Here is a 27,430-nt window from a genome sequence, read left to right on the forward strand (position 1 = left end):
CTTATAATAATCATTTATGAAATTTCCTGTATTAAAAAAGGCAAACCAAAAAGTAATCTTATAGTAGCTATTTATGAAATTTCCTCTATTAAAAAGGGCAAACTAAAAAGGGAACTATCTTTGTACGCGAAAGAATCATAAATTTGTTAGAAAGGCCTAAAGATTAAAAAAAAAAAAAGTGCAAGGAGGTGGCCCGACCCGACCCGGCCCGACCCTTGAGGAGCACGCTTTCTTTTTCCTCCGACACTCCTTCTGGTTTTAAGGGATACCTATATATGGATGTCCATTCAATGGTGTCTTGAGTTAGCTCAAGAATCAAAATCCGCTAATAGAGAATCCTTTTGTGTGTCTATTGTAGAAGCAACGAATAATCAAGTCTTGTAATCGAAATGGTGAAGGTGCGAATGAACACGGCGGATGTGGCCGCAGAGGTCAAATGCTTGCGTCGCTTAATCGGGATGCGCTGCTCCAACGTTTATGATCTTTCCCCAAAGGTTCCCATTCTCATTTCTTTTCTTTCTCATTTTTATGCCAACCGCGATTGGTTTGGTTGATATTTCTTGTTTGTGTTGGGATTGCAGACCTATGTGTTTAAGCTCATGAACAGCAGTGGAATTACTGAATCAGGGGAGAGTGAGAAGGTTTTATTGCTCATGGAAAGTGGCGTCCGCTTGCATACCACTGCTTATCTTCGGTAGCTATACACTTTTCTCCTTTTGTATGGAAAGCATGAAATTTGATTTTGATAATTTTCAGTGTATTTAGTTTTTTTTTTTAATAGCTACTTCAGTATAAAAATTAGAAAAATATGAAATTTGTTTGTTTTGTTTTTGGTTCATTTAGCCAGTGACTTAATTTTTTCTTTTGATGACCTAGAAATCAGTATAGGGCCAACCCTTAGGACCAACTGTATCCGTTGAAGCTCGAGGGATCCTAAGTTACATGTCTCTCCAACTTTGCCACTTCAAGCACCAGGGCAAATTAACACATTTAGCCTACCTTTTAAAAAGCAGAAAAAGGCCAAAAAGTAACATGATCCAAGGGGCTTGAAGCAAAAAAGCAAGAAGTGCACACACTAAAAAACACCAATAGATATGAAATTGCAATGAAAGTAACTAATTTCAGTATCTAATATACAATAAATATCATATTTATCCAACCTTCAAAGTTGAGATTCAAAGAACTGGCTGCTTTTTGTTGGGATGACTTTACAACAACAACAACAACAACAACCCAGTGAAATCCTACAAGTGAGGTCTGGGGAGGGTAGGATCTACATAGACCTTATCACTACCTCATGGAGATAGAGAGGCTGCTTCCGAAAGACCCTCGGCTCGAAAGTCACAGTTCCAAGTACGAGAGAAAAAAACAATGTATATAGCGTAGAGAAAAAAACAATGTATATAGTGTAAAGAAAAAATAAAAAATAAAAAAATAAATAAATAAAAAGTAAAAATAGAAATAAAAATAAAAATAAAAATAAAAATGCAATGCAAAATTTACAAGACAAGAATAATAACTATAGCAAAGTACTGCAATAATCAAAGGCAATAGCAACACAACTATAAAGGCACGCCTAGACCTACGGCCACCCTAAATCGACACACGTTAAGACACCATTCTATTACTACTAACCTTCTACCCTAATTCGCGACCTTCACTCTTTTCTATCTAAGGTCATGTCCTCGGTGATATGGAGTACTGCCATATCTTGTCTAATTACCTTTCTCCAATACTTTTTCAGTCTACCCCTATCCCTCCACGTAGCCCCCAAATCCAACCACTCGCACCTCCTAACTGGTGCGTCGACACCCCTCCTTTGCACATGCCCAAACCATCTCAGTCTCACTTCTCTCATCTTGTCGACCACGAATGCCACTCTCACCTTCTCTCGAATAACCTCATTCCTGATCTTATCACTCCTAGTGTGTCCACACATCCATCTCAACATTCTCATTTCCGCAACATGCATCTTCTGAACATGAGAGTTCTTTACTGGCAGCACTCCACTCCATATAACAACGCTGGTCTAACAACCATTCTGTAGAACTTTGCATGTCATTGTTTCAAGCACACATTCCTATAAAGCCCATGATATATATCCCTCATTTTCTGCATTTAGCATAATAAGAGAAAGTCCAAGTCGGGATATAAGTCAATGAATAAATCAACTATGCCTCAATCAAGAACTAGTTGACAATTTTTAGTTTATTTGTATTGTTTTTAAAAAAATACTAAATGCACTGAAAAGAAACTCAAGTACAAATATGAAATATGCTTTGGATTATTTCAGTGCATTTAATTCTCTTTTTTTTTTTAGATTTCAAAAAAAATAATAATCTCTTGATAAGTGAAGATACATACCCTGAAACATACAAAGTCGAGTTTAATTTACATTAGGTCCGGATAAGGGCCCATAGTTTTAGAGAATTCCTAATTTGCCAAGTCAAGTTATTTACTTAAATTGGAATTGAATGGGTACGAATAGAACAGAATGGATATAGAGGATTTGTTGATCCCAACTAGTTGGGATTGAGGTGTAGTTGTTGTTATTAATATACAAGTAGGAAGTCCAAGTTAGGATATAAATAATTTAGAAACATAAGCTCTGATGTTTTAATGGTTGTAAACCTTAGTTGATTCTTCATGGAAAGTGCATTACTTCCTTTTTGATCAATGATATATGCAATAGGATTCTATATGCTGAGCTTATTTCAATTTGTTTATTTTCTGAAGTTCTATTTTCGAATGTCTTTTAGGGACAAAAGTAACACTCCATCTGGATTTACACTTAAATTGAGGAAGCATATAAGGATGAGAAGGCTTGAGGATGTGCGGCAACTTGGTTATGACAGGGTATACTGCATATGCTATGGTTCTATCATAGCATTGTGTTAATTTTATTCTTTGGGAATTTCCATTTGTCCTTGTTCTTTCAATTAGTGGTTAATTTCGTGATCTTTTATCTTATCCTTTCTTTTTTCCTTTTGGGTTCAGATAGTTCTCTTTCAGTTTGGACTAGGTGTCAATGCTCATTATGTGATATTAGAACTATATGCCCAAGGAAATATACTCCTTACGGATTCTGACTTCATGGTCATGACTCTCCTACGGTCACACAGGTAAATTATTTGCCTTTTATTTTGCTAACTTTTTCTCCTTCATCTTAACATGTCTATGTAATGGATCAACGTAAATGTCTATGCAGACAATATATGTTTTCTGTTGCCATTTTTCTTCAAAATCTCCTTTCCCTATGAAATTCTGTCAGAAGATTTCTGAAGATGAAGCCTATTGGTTGGTTCAACTATTTCGATCAGTTAGGATTCTGTTTACTAGAAAAAACTGTTTGATACTGCTGTGCATGGTTTCACAAATGACTCATTTTGTTTGTCCTCTTCTGGAATGTAAAAAATTCGGATTTAAGCCCTTCTGCTAGCAGGTATCTTGATTTTTTTTTTCTTATGTGCTTCTTTGAGATGCATCAACTTCAACTTTGAGTACAAATTATCAATCCATAAACCTAGATCTTTGCAGTCTCTGGATATAATTTTGCAACTCAATTTGACATCATATAGGATTGTTGTGGGCATGAATTTTGCAAAGCTTGCTTCTACATGTAACTCACACATATGCAGGGATGATGATAAAGGTCTTGCTATTATGTCTCGCCATCGATATCCAGTTGAAATATGCCGTGTCTTTAAACGGACAACTACTGAAAAGTTGCAGGAAGCCTTGATGTCTGCAGCCCAGACTGATAAAATTGAACATGTGGAAGATAATGAATGGGGGAATGATGGATCTGATGTTCCTCAACAAAAGCGGGATAACCAAAAAAGCATTAAAGCTACTAAAAAAGGGAACGATGGTGCACATGCGAAGTCACCAACACTGAAAGTGGTTCTTGGGGAGGCACTAGGTTATGGTCCAGCACTTTCTGAACACATTATTCTGGATGCTGGCTTGGTTCCAAATACAAAGATTGACACAGGTTTCAAATCAGAAGACAATACGCTTCTTTCTTTGACAGAGGCGGTTAAGCAGTTTGAAGACTGGCTGGAGGACATTATACTGGGTGAGAAAGTTCCAGAAGGCTACATCTTAATGCAGCAAAAGGCTTTGTCTAAAAAGGATTCCAACATGTGCGATTCTTCTGAGAAGGTTTTACAGTTATCCTATATTTTGAGATTTTTAACCCTGTGAGGCTGTGATCATTTATTTTTCTTTTCTGGACCTATATAGTTTCAGAAGAGTGATTTATTGAGACTTTCTTTTCTGCAGATATATGATGAGTTCTGCCCGCTGCTACTGAATCAGCTTAAGTGTCGGGATTTTATGAAGTATGAGACATTTGATGCAGCGTTGGATGAGTTCTACAGTAAGATTGAAAGTCAACGTTCTGAACAACAGCAAAAGTCCAAAGAAGGCACTGCAATGCAGAAACTTAATAAGATCCGCACTGATCAGGTCTGCGTCACATCTATTCTTTAATCTTCATGAAGCATTTCAGTTGGTTGCTCTCAATTATTCTGGGGAGAATGCGTTTTAGCCTGTGAATACTTGCTTTCTTGAATTCCTCCGTGAATATGCTGGTTAATCTTGAGAATAAGTTCATGAGCCAGAGTTGGTTTCAAATGGCAATAAAGGATTGGAGTAAGCATGCAGGTGATGGTTTAATGAATGGATAAGTGGTACATACTTTAAATGGAAGAAATAAGTTGGATATGGCAATTTTCTTCTGAAGACACCAACAATGAAAATAACTACTATTCAAAAAAAAAAAAGGGCAGCCCGGTGCACTTAAGCTCCCGCTATGCGCAGGGTCCGGGGAAGGGCCCGACCACAAGGGTCTATTGTACGCAGCCTTACCTTGCATTTCTGCCAGAGGCTGTTTCCAAGGCTTGAACCCGTGACCTCCTGGTCACATGGCAGCAACTTTACCAGTTACTCCAAGGCTCCCCTTCAAAATAACTACTATTCAGTCAGCTATAAATCCTCACTTCTTCATTTAGGCTCATTTCATATCATCAGTGTACTAAATAAAATTAAAGTACAATATTATTACTATTACTCCCTTTGGTTAATTTTTTTTTTTTTGAAAAAAAAAAAGAAAAAAAAAGATTTGACTTGTCACGGAGTTTAAGAAAGTAAAGAAGACTTTTGAATTGTGTGGTCTCAAACTAAAGATATGTACAATGTACCAAAATGCTCTTTTATCTCGTGGTCTTAAACATGCCATGTGTGGAAAGTTAGAATTAAAGAGTTGCCAAAAAAGAAAGACATTCTTTTTTGAAATGGACTAAAAAGGAAAGTTAGACAAACAAATTGAAATAGAGAGACTATTGTTTAATTATATATTAATTTTTTTTTATCTTCTAAAAAAAGTCAAAATATATACATAAATAATAATAATAATAATTGTTAGAATAGGAATAGGTATATACAATTCTACTTAGACTAGGATTAGGAACTTGGTAAATGATTGTATTGTAGTGTCTATAAATAGGGTCTCTGTGTAATAATGTAGATACACAATTCAATAATATTTTTCTCTTATATTTCTCACATGGTATCAGAGCCTCTACAATCTTGGTAGAGAATCAAACAGCTTCTGCTGCCTACGGGCGGCTATTACCCATATATGCCGCCAGTTTGGCGAATGATTATGTTAATAAAAGTACCGCCAATTATATATGTATGAACCCCATATTTAGGGGAAGAGATCTCAGTCAGACATGTTATCGTGCATCAATTTCTAGTGACTTTCTAAGGTTGTTTTGCGTCAACCCGATATCTGTCAGTGTTTGTGTAGCACTGTACCATCTTTCTGACTACTTTCTCATATCCAATTTGTGTAGCACCGTGCATCTTTCCGGTGACTACTTTTTCATATCTAATTTGTTTAGTACCGTGCGTCTTTCCAATGACTACTTTCTCATATCTAATTTGTGTAGCACCGTGCCATCTTTCCGGTCGCTACTTTCTCCTATCCAATTTGCGTAGTACAATGCATCTCTCCGGATTACTTCTCATATTTAATTTGCGTAGTACCGTGGATTTTTTCGAACTACTTTGTCATATCTTAGTTGCATAGCACCGTGTTGTCTTTTCGGTGACTCCTCAGATTTGATTTGCGTAGTTCCATGCTTCTTTCCGGTGATATCAGTCAGCAAATGATCCTGTGTAACATGATAGTGCTCAACTAGTTGATCCCTCTTCCCTTATTACTTTGATATGTTCAAGCCTTCTTATGTAGATACTACTGCGGGGGTACATGAAACAGCATAGCAGGTGGCATCCAAGAACATCAATTTGACTAAAGGATCAAAATGAGGAAGGTGGGGCAAAGAGAACAAGCACTCTGAAAAATGTGAAAGAAAAAGTATCGGATCATTTTCGTTTTTATCTTTCCTACATATCATCGCAGCTCACCTAGCTTCTAGGAAAAGTTCTTTAGTCCCATTGAAAGATGAGCAGATCCCATGGACACTTGGATAATTCAAAAGCATAAGAAGTGTCCTTCAAAATTCAACCTAATACGAGTAGTCTTTTTAAGTCAACAATTTTGTTTCATTCCTAGGATGCTTAAAAATGGAGGACATATGCCGACAAAAATCATTCAACGAATTGGGCCCTCCAATGAAATGGAACCATCAGAAGGCAGAATCGATTGGGTACCACCTTGACTCTAAATGAGAACCAGATAAACCACAATGAAAGTCTCATAAGCTGAACAACATAATAATAGAAGGAACAAAATGGTGGTAATAAGAAGAAGCTCCTAGGGTTTTGGTCTAGTGGTAAGAGAGGGGCAAGTAGTGTGTGGGTTAAGCGCAGTTCATGAGTTCAGACCCTTCCACAGACAAAAGCCTGATATTTAAGTCGAGGAGGGTAGAGGGGCGAGCCTATTATCCACCGAATTTTGAACCATGCTGCACTGATCCTGTAGGATTTCTTGGTCATAAAAAAGGTGGTAATAATAAGAAGGCCTCAACTAGGCATCATGTAAATGGACAGAGCTAAAGACGAGCTAGAGGAAAGAAGATTGATGAGAAAAGTAAACTTCTTTTCTAACAAGGAAACATCATACTTCTTTCGAAATAGCAAAACTAACTCGATAGTTGTTCTGTAGGTAGCTCGGGAATTCTATTTAAGCAATCTAATTGACTCCTAGCCCAATTAATACTCTTTCTTCCCCATATACCAAATATTGGTTTCAGGCATATGCATTAGTTTGATAGAACCCCTTTGGGAGAAAGATCATCCACCAGAGAGCAAAACTTTCATACTATGGGCATATCTAAGACATCGACATTGAAGAGTAGATATATCAAATTTTTCTAAGACAGAACTAGGATTAGAAAAGGAATAGAAACAATAAATAGTATCATACATGGTAAAGGATTGTATTGTAGTGTCTTTAAATAGGGTCTCCGTGCAATAATGTAGATACACAATTCAATAATATTTTTCTCCTATATTTCTCACAATAATAATAATAATAATAATGATAAATAATTATAAATAATGATATTAGAAGTTTTCTAAGTAGTGTAAAACCTATTCTCAACTAGTAGCTATCATCTATAAGGATCTTTTCTCCTCACTTGTGCCCTATCCCTTGTTAAGTCCACATTGATACCAAGCATTTGTAGGCCTTTCGAGACAACTTCCTTCCATGTGATTTTAGATCTACTCCGCCCCCTTTTAATTCCTTCACTTATCATAGTTTCACAGCTATGGACCAGTGCATCTGAAGGTCAACACAAAACAGGCTCAAACCATCTCAAGTGGCCTTCGCGCATTTAATCCTCAATGCGTGCTAGTTGCACCTTTTGGCAAATGTGGTCATTTTTATGGTTGTCTAATGTGGTATGACCGCATATCAATCTTAGCATCTACATCTCAAGTGACCTTCGCGCATTTAATCCTCAATGCGTGCTAGTTGCACCTTTTGGCAAATGTGGTCATTTTTATGTTTGTCTAATGTGGTATGATCGCATATTAATCTTAGCATCTACATCTCTGCAAAACTCATTTTGTGGATATGTGGACTTTTGCAGCCCAACATTCACTACCTTATAATTGTTCTATAAACCTACTTTCACTATAGTAGGCCGCCTTCCATCACATAACCCCTCAGTAGCACTTCTCCATTTCAATCATCTGGTTTAATCCTATGAGTTACATCTTCATCTATCATTCGATTCTCTTGAAACAACAAGTCTAAATATCTAAATTATTTGCAGTTTGGCACCGCAATCCCGTTTAGTCTCACCTCAACTTCTCTATGACTAAACCTGCCATGCTTGTATCCTGTCTTACTTCTACTAATCCTAAAACCGTTGCTCTTTAAATTGCTTCTTCATAGTTCAAGTATTTGGTTGACACCCTCGCTAGTTTCATCAATTAACACAATATCATCAACAAATATCATACACCACAGGACCTCATTTTGTATTATGTTGGTTAGGTCGTCCATAACTAAGGTAAACAAGAAAGGAGTCAATGCCGATCCCTGGTGTAAACCCACTGTTATGGGGAACTCCTCTGTATCACCTACTATTATTCTTATGTCTCCTTCTTACATGTCCTTTATATCATTTGTATATTTAATGTGACTTCCTTTCTTATCAGTAACCCACTAGGACCTTCTGTGGTACTCTATTATATGATTTTTCTTGCTCAATAACACCATGGGTAGATCTTTCTTCTTTTCGCGGTAGATTTCCTTCAATCTAGTTAGCTAGAATATAGCCTTTGTTGTAGATTTACCGGGTATAAATCCAAACTGGTTCTCGTATCCTCCTTGTATTCCTAGCCTATATCTATCACTCTTTTAAATAGTTCCATGATATGACTCATGAGTTTAATGGCATGGTAGTTCACACAACTTTGAATATCTCCTCTGTTTTTATAAATCGGAATCAGGGTACTCTTCCTCCATTCATTGGCATCCTACCACTTCTTAGTATAGCTTTGAATAGCTTGGTGAGTCATTCTACTCCGATCTCACCAAGATACTTCCAAACCTCTGTGGGAATACTAAAAGGACCATAAGATTTTCTAATGCCCCCATAGTTTTCATGGTATCTTTTATCTCTATCGGCCTAATTCTACGAGTCTATCTAAAGTTTTACTGTTCACAGATGCATAGAGGCTTAGAATGATACTCTCTTGGTTAGAGTTGAATTTTTCCGAAGAAACCTACTTATTTCTTCCACTTAAAGTATGTACCAATGAAAGAAATCTCATGGGGACTGGAGATGATTTTTAATAGATAATCCTGCTGAACTGATGACAAACGAATTTCAAGGAAATCCATGGTGTAGATATATTGCAAGATGTCATAAACAACAGCATGCAATTTACGTATAAAAGAAGCAGCATGCATTTCTGGAAAGAGATATATTTAGTTATAGATGTTTGAGGGCAAGGTAGATTAGCTCACTGCCTTTCTTGGAGGGTTTTTAAAGGTTCTATAGTGTGAGGATTGGACAAATTTACTTTATTTCAGAATTCAGCCCGTGGATACATGGCAGCTTTATTGAAAAAAAGTGGTAGTACCTTTTTCTTTTATCTTTTTAATAATTTTCTTGGGATTTGTGAGTGCAGGGGCAGGAGGTTGAATTATGTTTTTTAAGATTCTAAGATCAGCATAATGGCTCCTAGATAATAGAATTATTTTTTCACCTACAAAAAATGCAGTCCTTTATTTTTCTGATTCCTTTCATCTAGTTCTTTTTTTATTTGACTTGGGAAGCAAGAAATACCCTAGTCATTTCCTGTTTAAGTTTGTTGAATGACTTCGGCCTGGATAATGTCATATTATTAGGCTTGCTCCTTTGCATTCATGATAGAGAATAACAGGGTCGACCATTAATATAGAAAACTTTAGCAACGTTCTGATGATTCAAATCTGCCAACACTGCTATAGCTTTTTTTGATTTGACTCTGTATCAGTGTCCAGTCTCAGTGGATCTTGTACTACTATACTTTTGAGTTCAAAAGCTTCTCCAACATGATGCAGGAAAACCGTGTTGTAACATTAAAGCAAGGAGTTGAACATTGTATTAAGATGGCAGAGTTGATAGAATACAATTTGGAAGATGTTGATGCTTCCATCTTAGCAGTACGTGTAGCTCTTGCTAATGGAATGAGTTGGGAAGATTTGGCTCGAATGGTGAAAGAGGAAAAAAGATCTGGAAATCCAGTAGCTGGCCTTATTGACAAGCTTCATCTTGAAAGAAACTGCATGACATTGCTCTTAAGCAACAATCTTGATGAAATGGATGATGATGAAAAGACACAACCAGTAGACAAGGTATGCTGACATGAAATTCCTTTTTCTTTTCTATAAGATCTAATTAAGAATGCACATTTCAGCATGGCAAATTCTTTTACCTACCTATATAATAGATATACTATTTGTGCAGCATTATTGTTGATTCAAGTCTTTTACTTAAGCTTGTGATTGGTTTTTTAAAGAAATATAGCGATTTGAGCCTGAGCGGTAGTAATTGTGTGTCCATTGTTTTGCTCTCTATTCGTAGGTTGAAGTTGATCTGGCACTTTCAGCCCATGCAAATGCTCGACGGTGGTATGAAATGAAGAAAAGACAAGAAAACAAGCAAGAGAAGACTGTAACTGCTCATGAAAAAGCATTCAAGGCTGCTGAGAGAAAGACACGTCTCCAGCTGTCTCAGGTAGCCAAAAATCTGACCAGTGACTATTTACATTTTGTGTTGTTTAGGCGTTCAGTAATTCTATTTCTTCTTAGTGGTTGTTAGTCAGAGGAACTTTTGATAGTCCATCTACTGGGGTCTTTCTAGACATGATGTTGGGGTTCTCCATTGGAAGTTATAGAAATTTTTGTTGATGTGATTTCCGAGAAATCTTCTGCATAGAACTCTTTGCTTTTTATCTCGTGTGAATACAATGTTGGGATACGTCTTTGTTTCATGGTATGTTGCCTGTGTTTCATTCATTGAAGCTGATAATGTAAAATTAACAAAAGTGAACTGTTAGCTCAGTGATTGGCCGGTTGGCCCCACAGTTATCTAAAAAGTATCTTACTGAGGACATATATTAGCACTTTTTTAAAAATGGACTGTAAATATTATTACCACAAACAAACAAAATTCCAGTACAACCAAAAGCCACAAAGTAACAGCAACTAAAGAGCACCCAAATCCCAACCACCTTCTAGGAAGGGTGCAGGGAAGATTAGGACTCTAAACTAGGTACACATGCTCAATAAAGTCTGTACATAGTCCTAAACTAAGTACAAATATGCTCAATAAATTATGTACATATCCTAGTCTGTTTGACTCTCTAAACATTAATATTCTTTCTTTAAAACTGAATTTAATATCCTGTACTAGAACACCCTACTGTACAGTATAACCTCTAAATTTATATAAGCACTTTGCTGTTCATGAATATGCTTTACATATATATATATATATATATATAGAGAGAGAGAGAGATAGTTTCTTTTATGGACGGATGATGAATATGTTACAGGAAAGTAAAGTGAAAAAAGCCTATTGTTACACTTGAACTTTCGTTTGTGATGAAATATACCCATCTGAGGGGCTGTTTATTTGTACTGTTGAATGACACAACACTTCTCGTCTCCACTATTAAAAATGCAGGAAAAGACAGTTGCTGTGATTTCGCATATGCGCAAAGTTCTCTGGTTTGAGAAGTTTAATTGGTTCATCAGTAGTGAGAATTATCTAGTCATAAGTGGACGTGATGCACAGCAGAATGAGATGATAGTCAAGCGATACATGTCCAAGGGAGATCTGTAAGTTAATTATACCTAATTGGGTGTCAAGATGATCCAAGTCCACATTAAGAGTGTATTTGGTATGGTGGAAAATATTGTTTGGAAAATGTTTTCTTATTTTTTCATGTTTGGTTGGACAAATTTTTTGGAAAACATTTTCTCTAGGAAAATAAGCTCCTTAAAATTAAGGAAAATGACTTCCCTAATGGAAGTAGGGTACACAAGTTCTATAAGTGACATTTTATGCTTATTGTATCCTCTCCACTCACGCAACGCCCCCACCCCCTACTCCTTGACCATCCCACCTCCTCCCACTCCTATAGTGTTTTGTTAAATTATATATACATGCGATTGAGATAACATTTGTTTGCTTACTTACCAAACACTAGAAAATATGTAAGAAACCAACTTGTTTTCTAAGAAAACATTTTCCATGGAAAATATTCTCCTTCGTACCAAATACACCCTTAAGAACCACTTAAGATGCTTTGGTTAAAATTGAGAAGGCAATCAAACGTATGGTTTATCAAACGTTTATTGGGAAAACGTATTAGGGCGGCAAGCTACTTTTTACTTTTAGATGTTGATGCATCGAAAAGTTATGCTCCTTCCGTTTCAGTATATATGATGCTTTTTTCCATTTCTGAGCCGTTCCAAAATGTTTTGCACCATTTTGAAATCTTATTATTCTATATAACTTTCACAATTTTAAAGAACTTAGATTTATTTTACTATTCAAATCTTAACCTACGATATGATGAAGCTATCTTTTTATTCATTACTTCAATAGTTTCTTCATGTCTAATAAACGAGTCAACTTAACGTTTTAAACTCTGTGCCGCACTGTCATATGATAGAATGTTTGGAGTTTAGAGATGTTACTTGCTGTGTTGTGTTATTCTCAAACTTTCAGTTATTGGAAAAGAGACATTAGTTTATGATGACCCAAAAAGGAAAGGATTACATTTGATTCGCTAGAATGGAGTAACTGAATTTCCCTTAACATTTAGTATAACCAATTTAGAGGAATAGATTGTTGAAACTTTGTATTCTGTATCCGAATATAGTTGTTTGACAGAAGAAAGATGGGGAAGGTGGGATTTCGGAAGTGATCCAATTTTTTTTTGCTACAATACCTTTTATCCCACCTATTCATTTATACTGACTACTGAGCACGCTTTTTCTTTTTCTTTTTTAAATTTAATAATAACTGTATGTACATTGATTCTGATTAATCAATTCCCAATTAATGTACGTCTAGTTTTTATAAGACATCAGATAGCTAAATTGTTGTGAATCTGGTTAAGTTTGTAGGCTTTTTGTTCCTTTTTATGTGTTTTTTTTATTAGAAATATTTTCTTTGAAATAGGTACATCCATGCAGATCTCCATGGAGCTTCCAGCACTGTGATCAAGAATCACAAACCTGAGATGCCAATACCTCCTCTCACATTGAACCAAGCGGGATGCTTCACTGTAAGTTGTGCAGATTTCATATTATTGTGTCTGCTGTAGGTGCGAAGCAACAACCTCACGATGTTTACTGAATCGCTATGTAGGTTTGCCAAAGCCAGGCTTGGGACTCAAAGATAGTGACTAGTGCTTGGTGGGTTTATCCTCATCAGGTCAGTAAAACTGCTCCTACAGGTGAATATCTAACAGTTGGAAGTTTCATGATCCGCGATAAAAAGAATTTTCTTCCACCACACCCTCTTGTTATGGGCTTTGGAATATTGTTTCGCCTGGATGAAAGTTCTTTGGGGTTTCACTTGAATGAAAGGAGGGTTAGAGGTGAAGAGGAAGGATTAAATGATGCTGAACAAGGTGAGCCATCCAAAGCAATTCCTGATTCTGACTCGGAGGAGGAGTTATCAATGGGAACACCAGTTGTAGATATGCAAGACATAACAGATGTGCCAAAGGATAGGTCAAGTGTTTCGGATGTTTCTTCTGAAGGTCAATCCAATATCGTCTTGAGTATATCTGATGATCAAACTAGAAATTTAGTCAACTCTTCTGTTGAAGTTAATTGCATTAATAATGATGGTACATCTGATTCTTTGGGTATAAAGGCTACTTCTGGGACATCACAGCTGGAGGATCTTATTGATAGAGCTCTTGAGATTGGATCTTCTACTGCATCTACTAAAAATCATGGGGTCCCTTCTTCATTATTAGGATCTGCAGGGCAGCATGATGAGGAAGAAAAAAGAGTAACACAGAGAGAAAAGCCTTATATTACAAAAACAGAAAGAAGAAAGCTTAAGAAAGGCAGTGATAGCACTGAGAGTGCACCCACTGTGCGAGGAAAGCAGTCAGAAGAAAATCAGAAGACTCTGAAGCAGTGTGAGGGAGATGTAAACAAAGCAAAGTCTGGTGGCGGGAAAGTCAGTCGTGGACAAAAGGGTAAACTTAAGAAGATAAAAGAGAAATATGCAGATCAGGATGAGGATGAGCGTCGTATTAGAATGGCTCTGCTGGCTGTGAGTATTATGAACAGTGTGTGTTTTCATAATTGTTTCATTTTCTAGTGGTCTGGTTTGCTCCTTTTTTTCTGCTCCTCATTTTTGCAGGCATGATGATTTTAATCTGTGGCCTCCTGCATTGGGACTTGAAAAGCTTTTGCTAGGATTATCTTGTTACCTTATAAAGTAAAGAGTCTTGTTTTACCGACATGACCTAAAGTTGGGGATATCATACAAGTGAGGCAGATATAGGTTGCAATTTGCATCGACGTAAATGTGTTCTTAAAACCCATCATTTTTTGAGTAGAGTGGGTGGTTATAGGGTTTGGAGTGCACTAAGAAAAGGTCAGGCTTCAAAGGTGAAGATGCTAGCCCTTCTTAGAAAGCATTCACTGAGTTACTCTGATCCTGTTCTCTGGATCCTCTCCATACAGTTCTTTTGGGTCTTGTGAACTAGACAATATGAATCAGGTATATAAAAGAAATTCTTTGTATGACGTGGGCGTGGTGGGGGCCATGTGCATCAAATAGTCTTTAAGTGGCTTTTGGAGTTTATTTGATATTGTTTGGTCAATACTCCTTCCTTGCCTCATATTTCTTTCTGTCACGACCCAAAAACTGAGGTCATGATGGCACACATCTCAAAACCCAATCTGATGTGTAACCCTAAAAATAAAATTCATACAAAACTTCCAAAGAGGAAAGTGATTCCACGATTTAAATAAAAAGAAAAAAAAACAATGAAGAAATTATCCCAAAACCTGGTGTCATAAGTATAAAGAGCATCTAATACAAGGTTCGAATCTGAAGATACAACATAAGTCTCTGAATGATACAAAAGACTGAAAAATAAAGATAGACTAGTGACGATCCGAATTCTGGGACCTCACCACTAATCTGAGAATTACACAATCCGCTAGAATATTAACTGCCACGTGGGGTACCCCGACTAGTATCTGCATCAAAAAGGGACACAGAAGTAGGGGTGAGTACAATTCACATGTACTCAGTAGGTTTTAGCTGACTGAGTATAAGGAATTAATCAAACCTATGAAATAAACTAAGGAACGCTTCCACCTGCATATAGAAAAGTCCCACTTCGGCATCGGTGCCGCCAGTTTATATATATAGTGGCACGAATAAAGTATAATAACAACTCATAATCACAATTAATCAAATAATTCAAGCAGCACAAATGTCAATGCAATGCAATGCAATATGATGATGCAATGATGTGGTGGTACGGTGGAATCAAGACTGTCGCACAGCCTGTCGTATACACCTGCCGAGCTGTGCTACCAAGCAGGACCCATGGGGGTCTCGCAGACCATATACCTCAATCACAATATCTCATTATCCTTGCCACCTCCTCGTGGTCAAGGGATCACAATGCATCCACTACCCTGCCGGAAAACTACCTCGGTCAGGGACTCAAGATACAAAGGTTGGGATCACAATGCATCCACTACCCTACCGGAAAACTGCCTCGGTCAGGGACTCAAGATACAAAGGTTTAAAGGTGTTTCATTTTCTTTCTCAAAAAGAATTTCCATATTTCTCAACTTCCCATGTTTCATGATGTGATGAATGAGGATGAATGCATCAAAACACATATGCATGGAAGTAATAATCAACTCACATGTGGTATAATGTTCAAAGTTCTCAAAACTTAACCTACACATGATATTCACCCTCAATAAATAGTAACGGGAAGAACACACTTTCATTTAAATATTCACCCCTTTCTCAACAATATTTCAATACTCAAGTATGCTCAAAACCCCCAACTCAATCTCTCAGGCGGCATCACAAGTCAAATAATATACTCAAGCCTCTCTCTTAGGCAAATCATAATTCACATGCTCTCAAAGCAAATAAGATAACAAATAAGGCCCCCACACGGGCTATGTAATACAAATAAACCCCGTCACGGCAACACATTAATAAATAAGCCTCCACACGGACATCATAATATATATAACATTCTCAACTCATACTACAACCCCATCCCAAAGTCTATAACATATGAATGATTAATTACCCCATCTCAATCTCAAAGAAAGATAGCCAAACCTACCTCAATTGCCGAAACCGCACTCGAATACCTCCACCGGACAAGTAACTCTCGAATTCAGCGCTCGGAATGACAACCCACTATCAACAATGAAACATACACGTCACAAGGAGTCCAATGACACCCATATTGATAGGTTTCGGAACCGGGGGTAAAATGGTCCAAAAATTAACTATTTTCGAAAAGGGTCAAATCTGTAAATTTATTGAACAATCCCATTCTATTGGTAATAAGGAACTCATGGTTGAAAAACCCATAAAAATAGAGCTCAAAACGAGTTGGAAATCACAATTTTCCTTAAATTCGGATTAGGGAAGAAACAAGGATTTTTGGGGTTTGAAACTAAAATTTAAGAGTTAAAATCGTCAAAAACTTAATGAAAAAGGAAGGTTTTAGGTCAAAAATCACTTACCCAACACTTTGCCTCGAAAATCTCTTCTCAAATCACCTCAAGGAGTTCAAGAACTCAAACAAATGTTGAAAAATATTGAAATGAGAAGAAAGGGGCATTTTCTGCCCAAAAAGTTACTGTTCACGCGTGTTACTGTTCACGCGTGTTACTGTTCACGCGTGTTTTGTACAAATTTACGAAAATCACCCTCAAGGTCATTACAATATCCACCACTAAAAAGGATGTTCGTCCTCGAACATAAGATAAAATAAAGTACCTGGGGTCTCAAAAAGCTGAGGGTATCGAGCCTGCATATCAGACTCTAACTCCCAAGTCGCCTCCTCAGCAGGCCGATGCTGCCACTGCACCTTGACCGAAGCGACCTCCTTGGTCCTGAGTCTACGAAGCCGCCTATCTAGAATAACTGTCGGCTCCTCCTCATAAGTCAAATCCGGACTCAACTCTACCGCATCATAAGAAATCACATGAGACTCATCCGGTATGTACTTGCGAAGCATGGAAACATGAAACACCGGATGGACAGCTGACAATTTAGGGGGTAAGGCCAACTTATACGCCACTCCACCTACTCTCCTCAGGATTTCAAACGGGCCAACAAACCTTGGGCTAAGCTTGCCCTTCTTTCCGAACCTCATCACACCCTTCATGGGCGATATTTTAAGCCACACGCAATCACCCACCATGAACTCTAAGGGACGAACCCTCCTATCAGCATAACTCTTCTGACGACTCTGAGCTGTCAATAGTCGACCCTGAATCAAACGTACCCGCTCCACAGCATCCCTAAGTAAGTCAGTATCCAATGCATCAACCGCAACAGAATCAAACCATCCAATGGGTGATCGACACCTACGACCATACAATGCCTCAAATGGTGCCATTTGAATGCTGGAGTGATAACTGTTATTATAGGCAAACTCTGCTAAGGGCAAGTGTTGGTCCCATCGGGCACCAAAATCAATCACACAGGCCCTAAGCATATCCTCCAACACCTGAATAGTCCGTTCAGACTGACCATCGGTTTGGGGATGAAATGCTGAACTCATCTCTAGTCGCGTACCCAAACCACGCTGTAATGCCTTCCAAAAGTGAGAGGTGAACACTGAACCCCGATCCGATACAATAGAGATAGGCACCCCATGCAGCCTAACAATCTCACGAAGATAGATCCTAGCTAACTGATCCGCATTGTAGCTAGTCTTCACCGGAAGGAAATGGGCTGATTTGGTCAATCGATCCACAATCACCCAGACAGAGTCATACTTACCCAATGCCATGGGTAATCCAGACACGAAGTCCATAGTGATACGCTCCCATTTCCACTCAGGAATGGGCATCCTTTGCATAGGACCACCCGGTTTCTGATGCTCATACTTCACTTGTTGGCAATTTAGACACTTAGCCACAAAATCAATAATGTCTCTCTTCATGCCACACCACCAATAATGTTGTTTCAAGTCATGAAACATCTTTGCCACTCCCGGGTGAATCGAATACTTGGAACAATGAGCCTCCTCTAATATCATACGTACCCATTCACTAACCTTGGGCACACAAATGCGACCATTAATCCTCAAAACTCCTTCCTGATCAAGAGAGGCTGATTTTGCTTCACCACTCAACACTTTGTCTCGAATGGCCCTCAACTTTTCATCTTCAAACTGGTGTGTACGAATCTGGTCCATCAAAGTAGACCTAGCCTCCACAAATGCCAAAATACCATGATGTGTAGAAATATCCAGTCGGACCAACTGTCTAGCCAATGACTGAACCTCCAACGCCAAAGGCCTCTCCACAGCCTTAAGAAAGGCCAAACTACCCATGCTAGATGCTTTGCGACTCAGGGCATCCGCTACCACATTAGCTTTGCCCGGATGATAAAGTATGGTAATGTCATAGTCTTTCAATAACTCTAACCACCTACGCTGCCGCATGTTCAGATTCGGCTGAGAAAAGATATACTTAAGGCTACGGTGGTCAGTATAGACCTCGCAATGCACTCCATAGAGATAATGCCTCCACAACTTCAGAACAAACACCACTGCTGCTAACTCTAAGTCGTGGGTAGGATAGTTCTTCTCATGTACCTTCAACTGTCGAGAAGCATAAGCTATAACTCTACCTTTTTGCATCAATACACCACCCAAGCCGACTCCCGAAGCATCACAAAACACAATAAATGCCACGCCCTCCTCGGGTAAGGCTAGAATAGGTGCTGAAGTCAATAATTCCTTGAGCTTTTGAAAGCTCGCCTCACACTCATCAGTCCACTGAAATGCCACGGTCTTTTGAGTTAGCCTAGTCAATGGGGCTGCAATAGAAGAGAATCCTTGAACAAACCGACGATAGTAGCCTGCCAACCCAATAAAACTCCGAATCTCGGTAACCGAAGTAGGCCTAACCCAATCACGAACCGCTGCAACTTTGGCTGGATCAACCATAATACCATCCTTGGTCACTATATGACCCAAGAATGTCACGGACTCAAGCCAAAACTCACATTTGGAGAATTTTGCATACAACTTCTCCTCTCTCAATCTCTGAAGGACTGTCCTCAGATGCCTAACATGATCCGCCTCATTCTTGGAATAAACCAAGATGTCATCAATAAACACAATCACAAACGAGTCCAAATAAGGTCGAAATACCCGGTTCATCAACTCCATAAAAGCAGCCGGGGCATTAGTCAACCCGAAGGACATAACCACAAACTCATAATGCCCATAACGAGTCCTGAATGCAGTCTTCGGGATGTCAGATTCTCGAACTCTCAACTGATGGTAACCCGACCTCAAATCAATCTTTGAGAACACCGATGCACCTTGAAGCTGGTCAAATAAATCATCAATGCGAGGGAGAGGATACTTGTTCTTGATAGTGACTTTGTTCAACTGTCGATAGTCAATACACATCCTCATAGTACCATCTTTCTTCTTCACAAATAAAACCGGTGCACCCCACGGTGATACACTAGGTCTAATAAACCCTTTCTTCAATAAATCTTCCAATTGTTCTTTCAACTCTTTCAATTCTGCCGGAGCCATCCGATAAGGAGAAATAGAGATGGGTTTAGTGTCATGCTCCAAATCAATCACAAAATCGATATCACGATCAGGAGGAACTCCCGGCAAGTCTGTAGGAAATACATCCATAAACTCTCTCACCACCCTCGTAGTCTCTATATGAGATGACTCCGTGGTGAGATCACGTACATGAGCCAAATAAGACAAACAACCCTTATCCATCAAGCGACGAGCACGAATATAAGATATCACCCCCTTAGGGTATGAACTCGGATTACCCTTCCATACTAAGCTAGGTAAACCGGGATAAGCTAAGGTCACGGTCTTTGCATAACAATCTAATATAGCATGATAAGGAGATAACCAGTCCATACCCAGTATCACATCAAAATCAAGCATGTCTAATAAAATCAAGTCTGCACGGGTCTCTCTACCCGAAAATATCACCAAACATCCCTTGTATACCCGATCCACTACTAAAGATTCACCTATTGGGGTAGAAATAGTAATAGGCACAATAAGGGACTCACTCACATAATCAATACCCACATCAAAATAATTCGACACATAAGAATAGGTAGACCCTGGGTCAAATAATACTGAAGCAGAACGATGGCAAACTGGAACAATACCTGTAATAACTGCATCAGAGGCTTCTGCCTCATATCTACCCGGTATAGCATAGCATAACTGACGGTCACCCTTAGCCTGCGAACCACCACGAGCACCACCTCGTACTCTACCCCTAGCACCATGGGTGCCACCTCTAGTATTCTGCGAAGAACCTCGAATAGTTGGAGCATCTATAGAATGAACAACTGGTGCCCCAGGCCGTCCATTAGAAGGAGCACGTTTGGGGCAATCTTGGGCCTTATGCCCAAACTCATCACACACATAACAACCTCGAGGACCTGAACTCCGTGGGGAATAACTAGAATTGTCAAAACGACCTCCGGAGCTCGAAGAACCCTGAATAGCTGCCTGGACTGGTCTGCCCTGATAACCATGGGTTCCTGAACCCGAATATTCTCTACCCTTGGAGGAATGATCGCTGAATTGACCCTGCCGACGGAACCTCTTGGCCCCGCCCTGTCTAGCACGTCGGATACTCTCTATCATCCTGGCATGATCAATAATACTCTGAAACGTACCCCCAGACAATACAAGAGAGGCTGTAGCCTCCTGGAGATAACCGGCGAATCCCTTCACTAGTTTGCGAATCCGCTCGAATTCGGTGGGAATACTCGACATAGCATAACGAGATAACTCATGGAAGCGAGTCTCGTACTCAGATACAGATAAGGAGCCCTGCTCCAGTCTGTCAAACTCATCCCTACGCTGATCACGAAGGCTATATGGCACAAATCTCTCAAGGAACACCTCAGTAAACTGTTCCCAACTCATCATAGGAGAACCAATAGGTCTACGAGCAAGAACTGACCTCCACCATTCTTTGGCCACTCCCGCAAATTGATATGAAGTGTAAGCAACTCCATGTGCCTCTAAAATGCCTAGGTTGAACAACCTATCTTGACACTCAGTCAAAAAGTCATAGGCTTTCTCTCCGGCTTTACCATCAAACCTTGGAGGTGCCAATCGAACGAACCTCTCAAAACTCTTCTGCTCAGCTACCGACATGGCAGCATTAGCAGAAACTGGCGGAGCTGCAAATCTCGGAGGTGCAATAGAAGGCATTGAAGATGAACCAGGAGTCTGAAATCCTACACTAGGCCCCTGAACTGGCGGTGTAGCACCAACTGTGATAGGAGAACCTATAGTACCTGAAATAATACCAGAGGTAGGAGCACCATCCAGTCTAGCCAATAATCGAACCAATAGCTCTTGAAGCATCGGAGTACTATCGGGAACCACAGGAGGCTGGGATGGCCTCTCCTCCTCAGTCTTCTGCTCTAAGTCATCCTCATGCTCATACATGGGCTCAGGTGATAGCTCTCTAGCTCGTCCACGAGCAGGTGCCGCTCCCCTTGCTCGGCCTCGTCCCCTGACTCCACCACGTCCTCTACCTCGCCCGCGTACTGGGGCTTGAGCAGCAGGTGCAGCCTCACCCTCAGTAATTGTGGCTCTAGTCCTCACCATCTGCGCAGAAGGAATAGATCAGAGGTATACAACACTTGATATGAATAAATCGCACGAAGGGAGTAAAAAGAAAGAAATTCTCCTATTAAGTATCTTGTAGCCTCTCGAAGATAAGTACGGACGTCTACGTACCGATCCGCAAGACTCTACTAGACACCCTGCTCTTTAACTTATAAGACCGGTGAACCTAGTGCTCTGATACCAATTGTCACGACCCAAAAACTGAGGTCATGATGGCACACATCTCAAAACCCAATCTGATGTGTAACCCTAAAAATAAAATTCATACAAAACTTCCAAAGAGGAAAGTGATTCCACGATTTAAATAAAAAGAAAAAAAAACAATGAAGAAATTATCCCAAAACCTGGTGTCATAAGTATAAAGAGCATCTAATACAAGGTTCGAATCTGAAGATACAACATAAGTCTCTGAATGATACAAAAGACTGAAAAATAAAGATAGACTAGTGACGATCCGAATTCTGGGACCTCACCACTAATCTGAGAATTACACAATCCGCTAGAATATTAACTGCCACGTGGGGTACCCCGACTAGTATCTGCATCAAAAAGGGACACAGAAGTAGGGGTGAGTACAATTCACATGTACTCAGTAGGTTTTAGCTGACTGAGTATAAGGAATTAATCAAACCTATGAAATAAACTAAGGAACGCTTCCACCTGCATATAGAAAAGTCCCACTTCGGCATCGGTGCCGCCAGTTTATATATATAGTGGCACGAATAAAGTATAATAACAACTCATAATCACAATTAATCAAATAATTCAAGCAGCACAAATGTCAATGCAATGCAATGCAATATGATGATGCAATGATGTGGTGGTACGGTGGAATCAAGACTGTCGCACAGCCTGTCGTATACACCTGCCGAGCTGTGCTACCAAGCAGGACCCATGGGGGTCTCGCAGACCATATACCTCAATCACAATATCTCATTATCCTTGCCACCTCCTCGTGGTCAAGGGATCACAATGCATCCACTACCCTGCCGGAAAACTACCTCGGTCAGGGACTCAAGATACAAAGGTTGGGATCACAATGCATCCACTACCCTACCGGAAAACTGCCTCGGTCAGGGACTCAAGATACAAAGGTTTAAAGGTGTTTCATTTTCTTTCTCAAAAAGAATTTCCATATTTCTCAACTTCCCATGTTTCATGATGTGATGAATGAGGATGAATGCATCAAAACACATATGCATGGAAGTAATAATCAACTCACATGTGGTATAATGTTCAAAGTTCTCAAAACTTAACCTACACATGATATTCACCCTCAATAAATAGTAACGGGAAGAACACACTTTCATTTAAATATTCACCCCTTTCTCAACAATATTTCAATACTCAAGTATGCTCAAAACCCCCAACTCAATCTCTCAGGCGGCATCACAAGTCAAATAATATACTCAAGCCTCTCTCTTAGGCAAATCATAATTCACATGCTCTCAAAGCAAATAAGATAACAAATAAGGCCCCCACACGGGCTATGTAATACAAATAAACCCCGTCACGGCAACACATTAATAAATAAGCCTCCACACGGACATCATAATATATATAACATTCTCAACTCATACTACAACCCCATCCCAAAGTCTATAACATATGAATGATTAATTACCCCATCTCAATCTCAAAGAAAGATAGCCAAACCTACCTCAATTGCCGAAACCGCACTCGAATACCTCCACCGGACAAGTAACTCTCGAATTCAGCGCTCGGAATGACAACCCACTATCAACAATGAAACATACACGTCACAAGGAGTCCAATGACACCCATATTGATAGGTTTCGGAACCGGGGGTAAAATGGTCCAAAAATTAACTATTTTCGAAAAGGGTCAAATCTGTAAATTTATTGAACAATCCCATTCTATTGGTAATAAGGAACTCATGGTTGAAAAACCCATAAAAATAGAGCTCAAAACGAGTTGGAAATCACAATTTTCCTTAAATTCGGATTAGGGAAGAAACAAGGATTTTTGGGGTTTGAAACTAAAATTTAAGAGTTAAAATCGTCAAAAACTTAATGAAAAAGGAAGGTTTTAGGTCAAAAATCACTTACCCAACACTTTGCCTCGAAAATCTCTTCTCAAATCACCTCAAGGAGTTCAAGAACTCAAACAAATGTTGAAAAATATTGAAATGAGAAGAAAGGGGCATTTTCTGCCCAAAAAGTTACTGTTCACGCGTGTTACTGTTCACGCGTGTTACTGTTCACGCGTGTTTTGTACAAATTTACGAAAATCACCCTCAAGGTCATTACACTTTCATACAACCATAGTGGAGGTGAATGTAGAATGAGTCCTGCATCAAGCAAGTGCAATTGCTTTTTTTTTTTTCTCTCTCTCTAGGTATACACTCTATGATGAAATTACAAATGAGGATGCTTAAGTAGTGCAAGCATATAAAAGCCAAGAAGAAAGTTGAGTTGTCAACCTCAAACTTCCTTTTACAAAATATATGAACTAAAAAAGATATATTGTCCGTCTAGAGTATTTTCCTCGTCTTTTTCTTCAAATCTGTCCAACAACACTTGGTAGTTCATCACTTCTTGAATTTATTGGATCTACGTTTAAAAATTACTTTTGATGTTGTTTCAAAATTTATTTGATCTAGTCTGGTTAGTATGCCTTCCTCTCATCGAAGAGAATTCACTCTCTGGTTGGGACTTATTGATGCTATGCACCGACACTGCCTCTTTTTCCTTCTTCCAAAGGTCTTTCCTGTAACCTGACTAGACTTTCTTCCTGGTGATAGATCTATAAATCTTCTTTGAAGAAGTTTGTAACAGTATCATTTGTTAGCTTTTATTTTTCTTTTGTTCTCTAAAAAGCTGGGGGAGGGTTGGTGGGATGTGGTGGGTGGGGATTATTTTTCCTTTGCGCATCACAACTACAATATACTTCCAGAAGTTCTCCAACACGACTTTCTGTTCAAGTTTACCAGTGAGCATTACCAATCCATGATTAGATGCTTTCATTCCCATTACACTGGTAGCTCTACCTAGGAGTTGCTGATCCCTGTTATCATACTTGGCACAGATCATGCATTTGATGATCTATTGTTTTTCTTTCTCTTCAAAAGAAAAGATGATCCATTGTTTTCCTTTTGTGTTATTTCCTCTTATCATTTACCATCACTTTTTCTGTTCACGAGTTGGTGCTTGTTCACACTTGGCACTTGGGTTTCCATCAGAAGTATATGAACTTACCAATGAGTACATATATGAAATTCTTCAAGATGTTTGCATTTTCATTATCAAGCAATGTTTGCATTAGTTACAGTTCCAATGTAATTGCAGTCTGCTGGAAAAGTAGAAAAGGCTGACCAAACAATCCAGAGTGGAAAGGCTGATGCAGAGCCAGATAAGGGAGCAAAAGCAACTACTGGTAAGTTCTATGACTGCTTATATAAAAACTAGAAAAATAAAGCAGTGGTAAGTTGTATTGGCTTTCTGCAAAGATATAATATTTCTGCCAAGTGGGATCTTACGTTTACTTGTTCTACATTTGACTGCAGTATGAAATGTTGATTTATGTTTGTGTTTGATTGCAGCAAAATTTTTTACTTGCCTGTACTGTCTCTCTTGTCAAACACTTTTGTGGGAATTGATAGAAGTTATTCAGTGACACATGGCATTAGATTTAGAAATCTGATTTCTCCCACACAAAAAAAAAGTGTGGTAGAGTTGTACATTAAATGGAAGTAACTTACATTGCTATTCACATCTGTTGTGAATTTTAGTGTATCTTAGGACAGATAATGCCAAAAGAACTTCCATAAACGAGAGCGGTAAATTTCCAAATCTGTACCTTGCCTATTTGGAAGCGCCTTGTGGATTGTATGCTATTGGTTATTGATTGGGGGGAAAGCAGGGTGATAGTAGGGGTTATTTGAAATAAATACACAGCATTGCAACATGTGTAGAGAGTGTTTTATTGACTGAGTTTGTGATTTTATTTTGTTTCTATGGTTATAGTACTTGAAGATGCTGCAAAGATATGTTACAAGTGTAAAAAGGTGGGTCATCTCTCTCGGGATTGTCAAGAAAATGCTGATGAGACTCTGCAAAGTACATCGAATGGAGGGGATGCTCATTCTTTAACCAATGTGGGTAATACTGCTAACGACAAAGACAGGATATTCATGGAGGAGGAGGATATCCATGAGATTGGTGAAGAAGAGAGAGAGAAATTAAATGATGTGGACTACTTGACTGGAAATCCATTGCCAAATGATATTCTATTATTTGCTGTGCCAGTCTGTGGTCCCTATAATGCGATACAGTCTTACAAATATCGCGTGAAATTGGTGCCAGGCACTGTTAAGAGGGGAAAAGGTACATCTTTAATGTTATCACTGTTTTTGGAAAATATTTTTACTTGTGTCTGTTAAGGTCTTAAGCTGAATTGAAATACTTTTGCTGCAGTATGCATAGGATTCTGGCTTATATTCTCATTTATATGCTGTTTCACTAGAACCATTTTTTTTTATTGCCGTGGCTTTTATTTTCTATTGGCTATCGTTTTGTTGGGTGATGTAGGAAAAAATTAGTTGGACTGAGAATTTTTCTCCTTTGGCAGCGGCCAAGACGGCAATGAATTTGTTTAGTCACATGCCTGAGGCTACGAGCAGAGAGAAGGAGTTGATGAAGGCATGCACAGATCCTGAGCTTGTTGCTGCAATTATGGGTAATGTCAAAATCACATCTGCAGGCCTTACTCAGCTGAAGCAAAAACAAAAAAAAAGCAAGAAGTCGAGCAAAGCAGAAAGCTAGTCAAGGAAAAGCTTTCTATACAATGACAATAGTGTAACAGTGTTGGTGGTCCTTATTCGATGTAAATAAGGCTGGAGTTTTAATTTTGATCTAAATACATGTTTAAATCTTCAAATTAGGGAAAATGGCTTCTTAGCCCCCTACTAAATCACCGCAAAAGAGGTGACAAACATTACTTCTTTGTCTGATGTTAGTTACCAAACTGATTTCTATGATGTTATTTGGTGTTTTTCTTTGAATCCATCTCTCAAATTTTGATATGAAAATATGGTAATGATTAGATAATTGTGTGCTGGGAGTCGAGTGGAGCCAAGTCGAAGCCCTTGACTTGCCTAGTTATCTCAAGCAGTGGAGCTTAAGTAAATTTGCATTAAAATTTAAGAAGACCATAAATTTGCATTAAGAAGACCATCTTTCTGTTTTCATGCAAAACATCCAAAGCTTGAAATAACTGAGATGCTTCTAGGATGAGACGAAATTTTATAGTCAAGGGTAGGATTCTACTGAGAACTCACCCAACCACGGTAAAAGTTTTATTTTAACGAGCTGTATTATGGTCTGGATAATCATGTGAGTTGTTTGTTACATCTCTTACAACATATTATCTCGTCATTCCATATTAGGCTGTGGAGTTTGGAATACACGGACCCTAGTTTTTGCTTCAAATTCGCACATTCTTCAAGTTAGACTTAAATTACATATTTAGAAGGATTAATTATTTGGGCGAGTTCTCTTTAATAAATAATTATTATTATTCA

General features: G+C 38.7%; 1 protein-coding gene across 1 annotated transcript; it reads left to right on the forward strand.

Annotated features, from left to right (window-relative positions):
- Positions 1-255: 255 nt before the first annotated feature.
- Positions 256-26,911, forward strand: LOC129887427 (uncharacterized). Its single transcript, XM_055962527.1, has 14 exons — positions 256-494; positions 582-694; positions 2,760-2,856; positions 2,998-3,122; positions 3,639-4,164; positions 4,285-4,470; positions 10,034-10,327; positions 10,557-10,709; positions 11,661-11,815; positions 13,167-13,272; positions 13,356-14,279; positions 25,197-25,284; positions 25,875-26,234; positions 26,479-26,911. Exons 1-14 carry the CDS (start codon positions 390-392, stop codon positions 26,670-26,672), a joined length of 3,426 nt encoding a protein of 1,141 aa, XP_055818502.1. The 5' UTR covers positions 256-389; the 3' UTR covers positions 26,673-26,911.
- The last annotated feature ends 519 nt before the right edge of the window (positions 26,912-27,430 follow it).

This window comes from Solanum dulcamara, chromosome 4, assembly GCF_947179165.1.
Source record: "Solanum dulcamara chromosome 4, daSolDulc1.2, whole genome shotgun sequence".
Lineage (NCBI taxonomy): Eukaryota > Viridiplantae > Streptophyta > Magnoliopsida > Solanales > Solanaceae > Solanum > Solanum dulcamara.

What these genes read in the sequence shown, in the direction of transcription:
- LOC129887427 (XM_055962527.1), top strand. Translation starts at nt 390, where the DNA reads ATGGTGAAGGTGCGAATGAACACGGCGGATGTGGCCGCAGAGGTCAAA. An exon ending in AGACACAACCAGTAGACAAG is followed by an intron (nt 10,328 to 10,556) that starts GTATGCTGACAT and finishes CTCTATTCGTAG; the next exon opens with GTTGAAGTTGATCTGGCACT. An exon ending in GGGAGCAAAAGCAACTACTG is followed by an intron (nt 25,285 to 25,874) that starts GTAAGTTCTATG and finishes CTATGGTTATAG; the next exon opens with TACTTGAAGATGCTGCAAAG.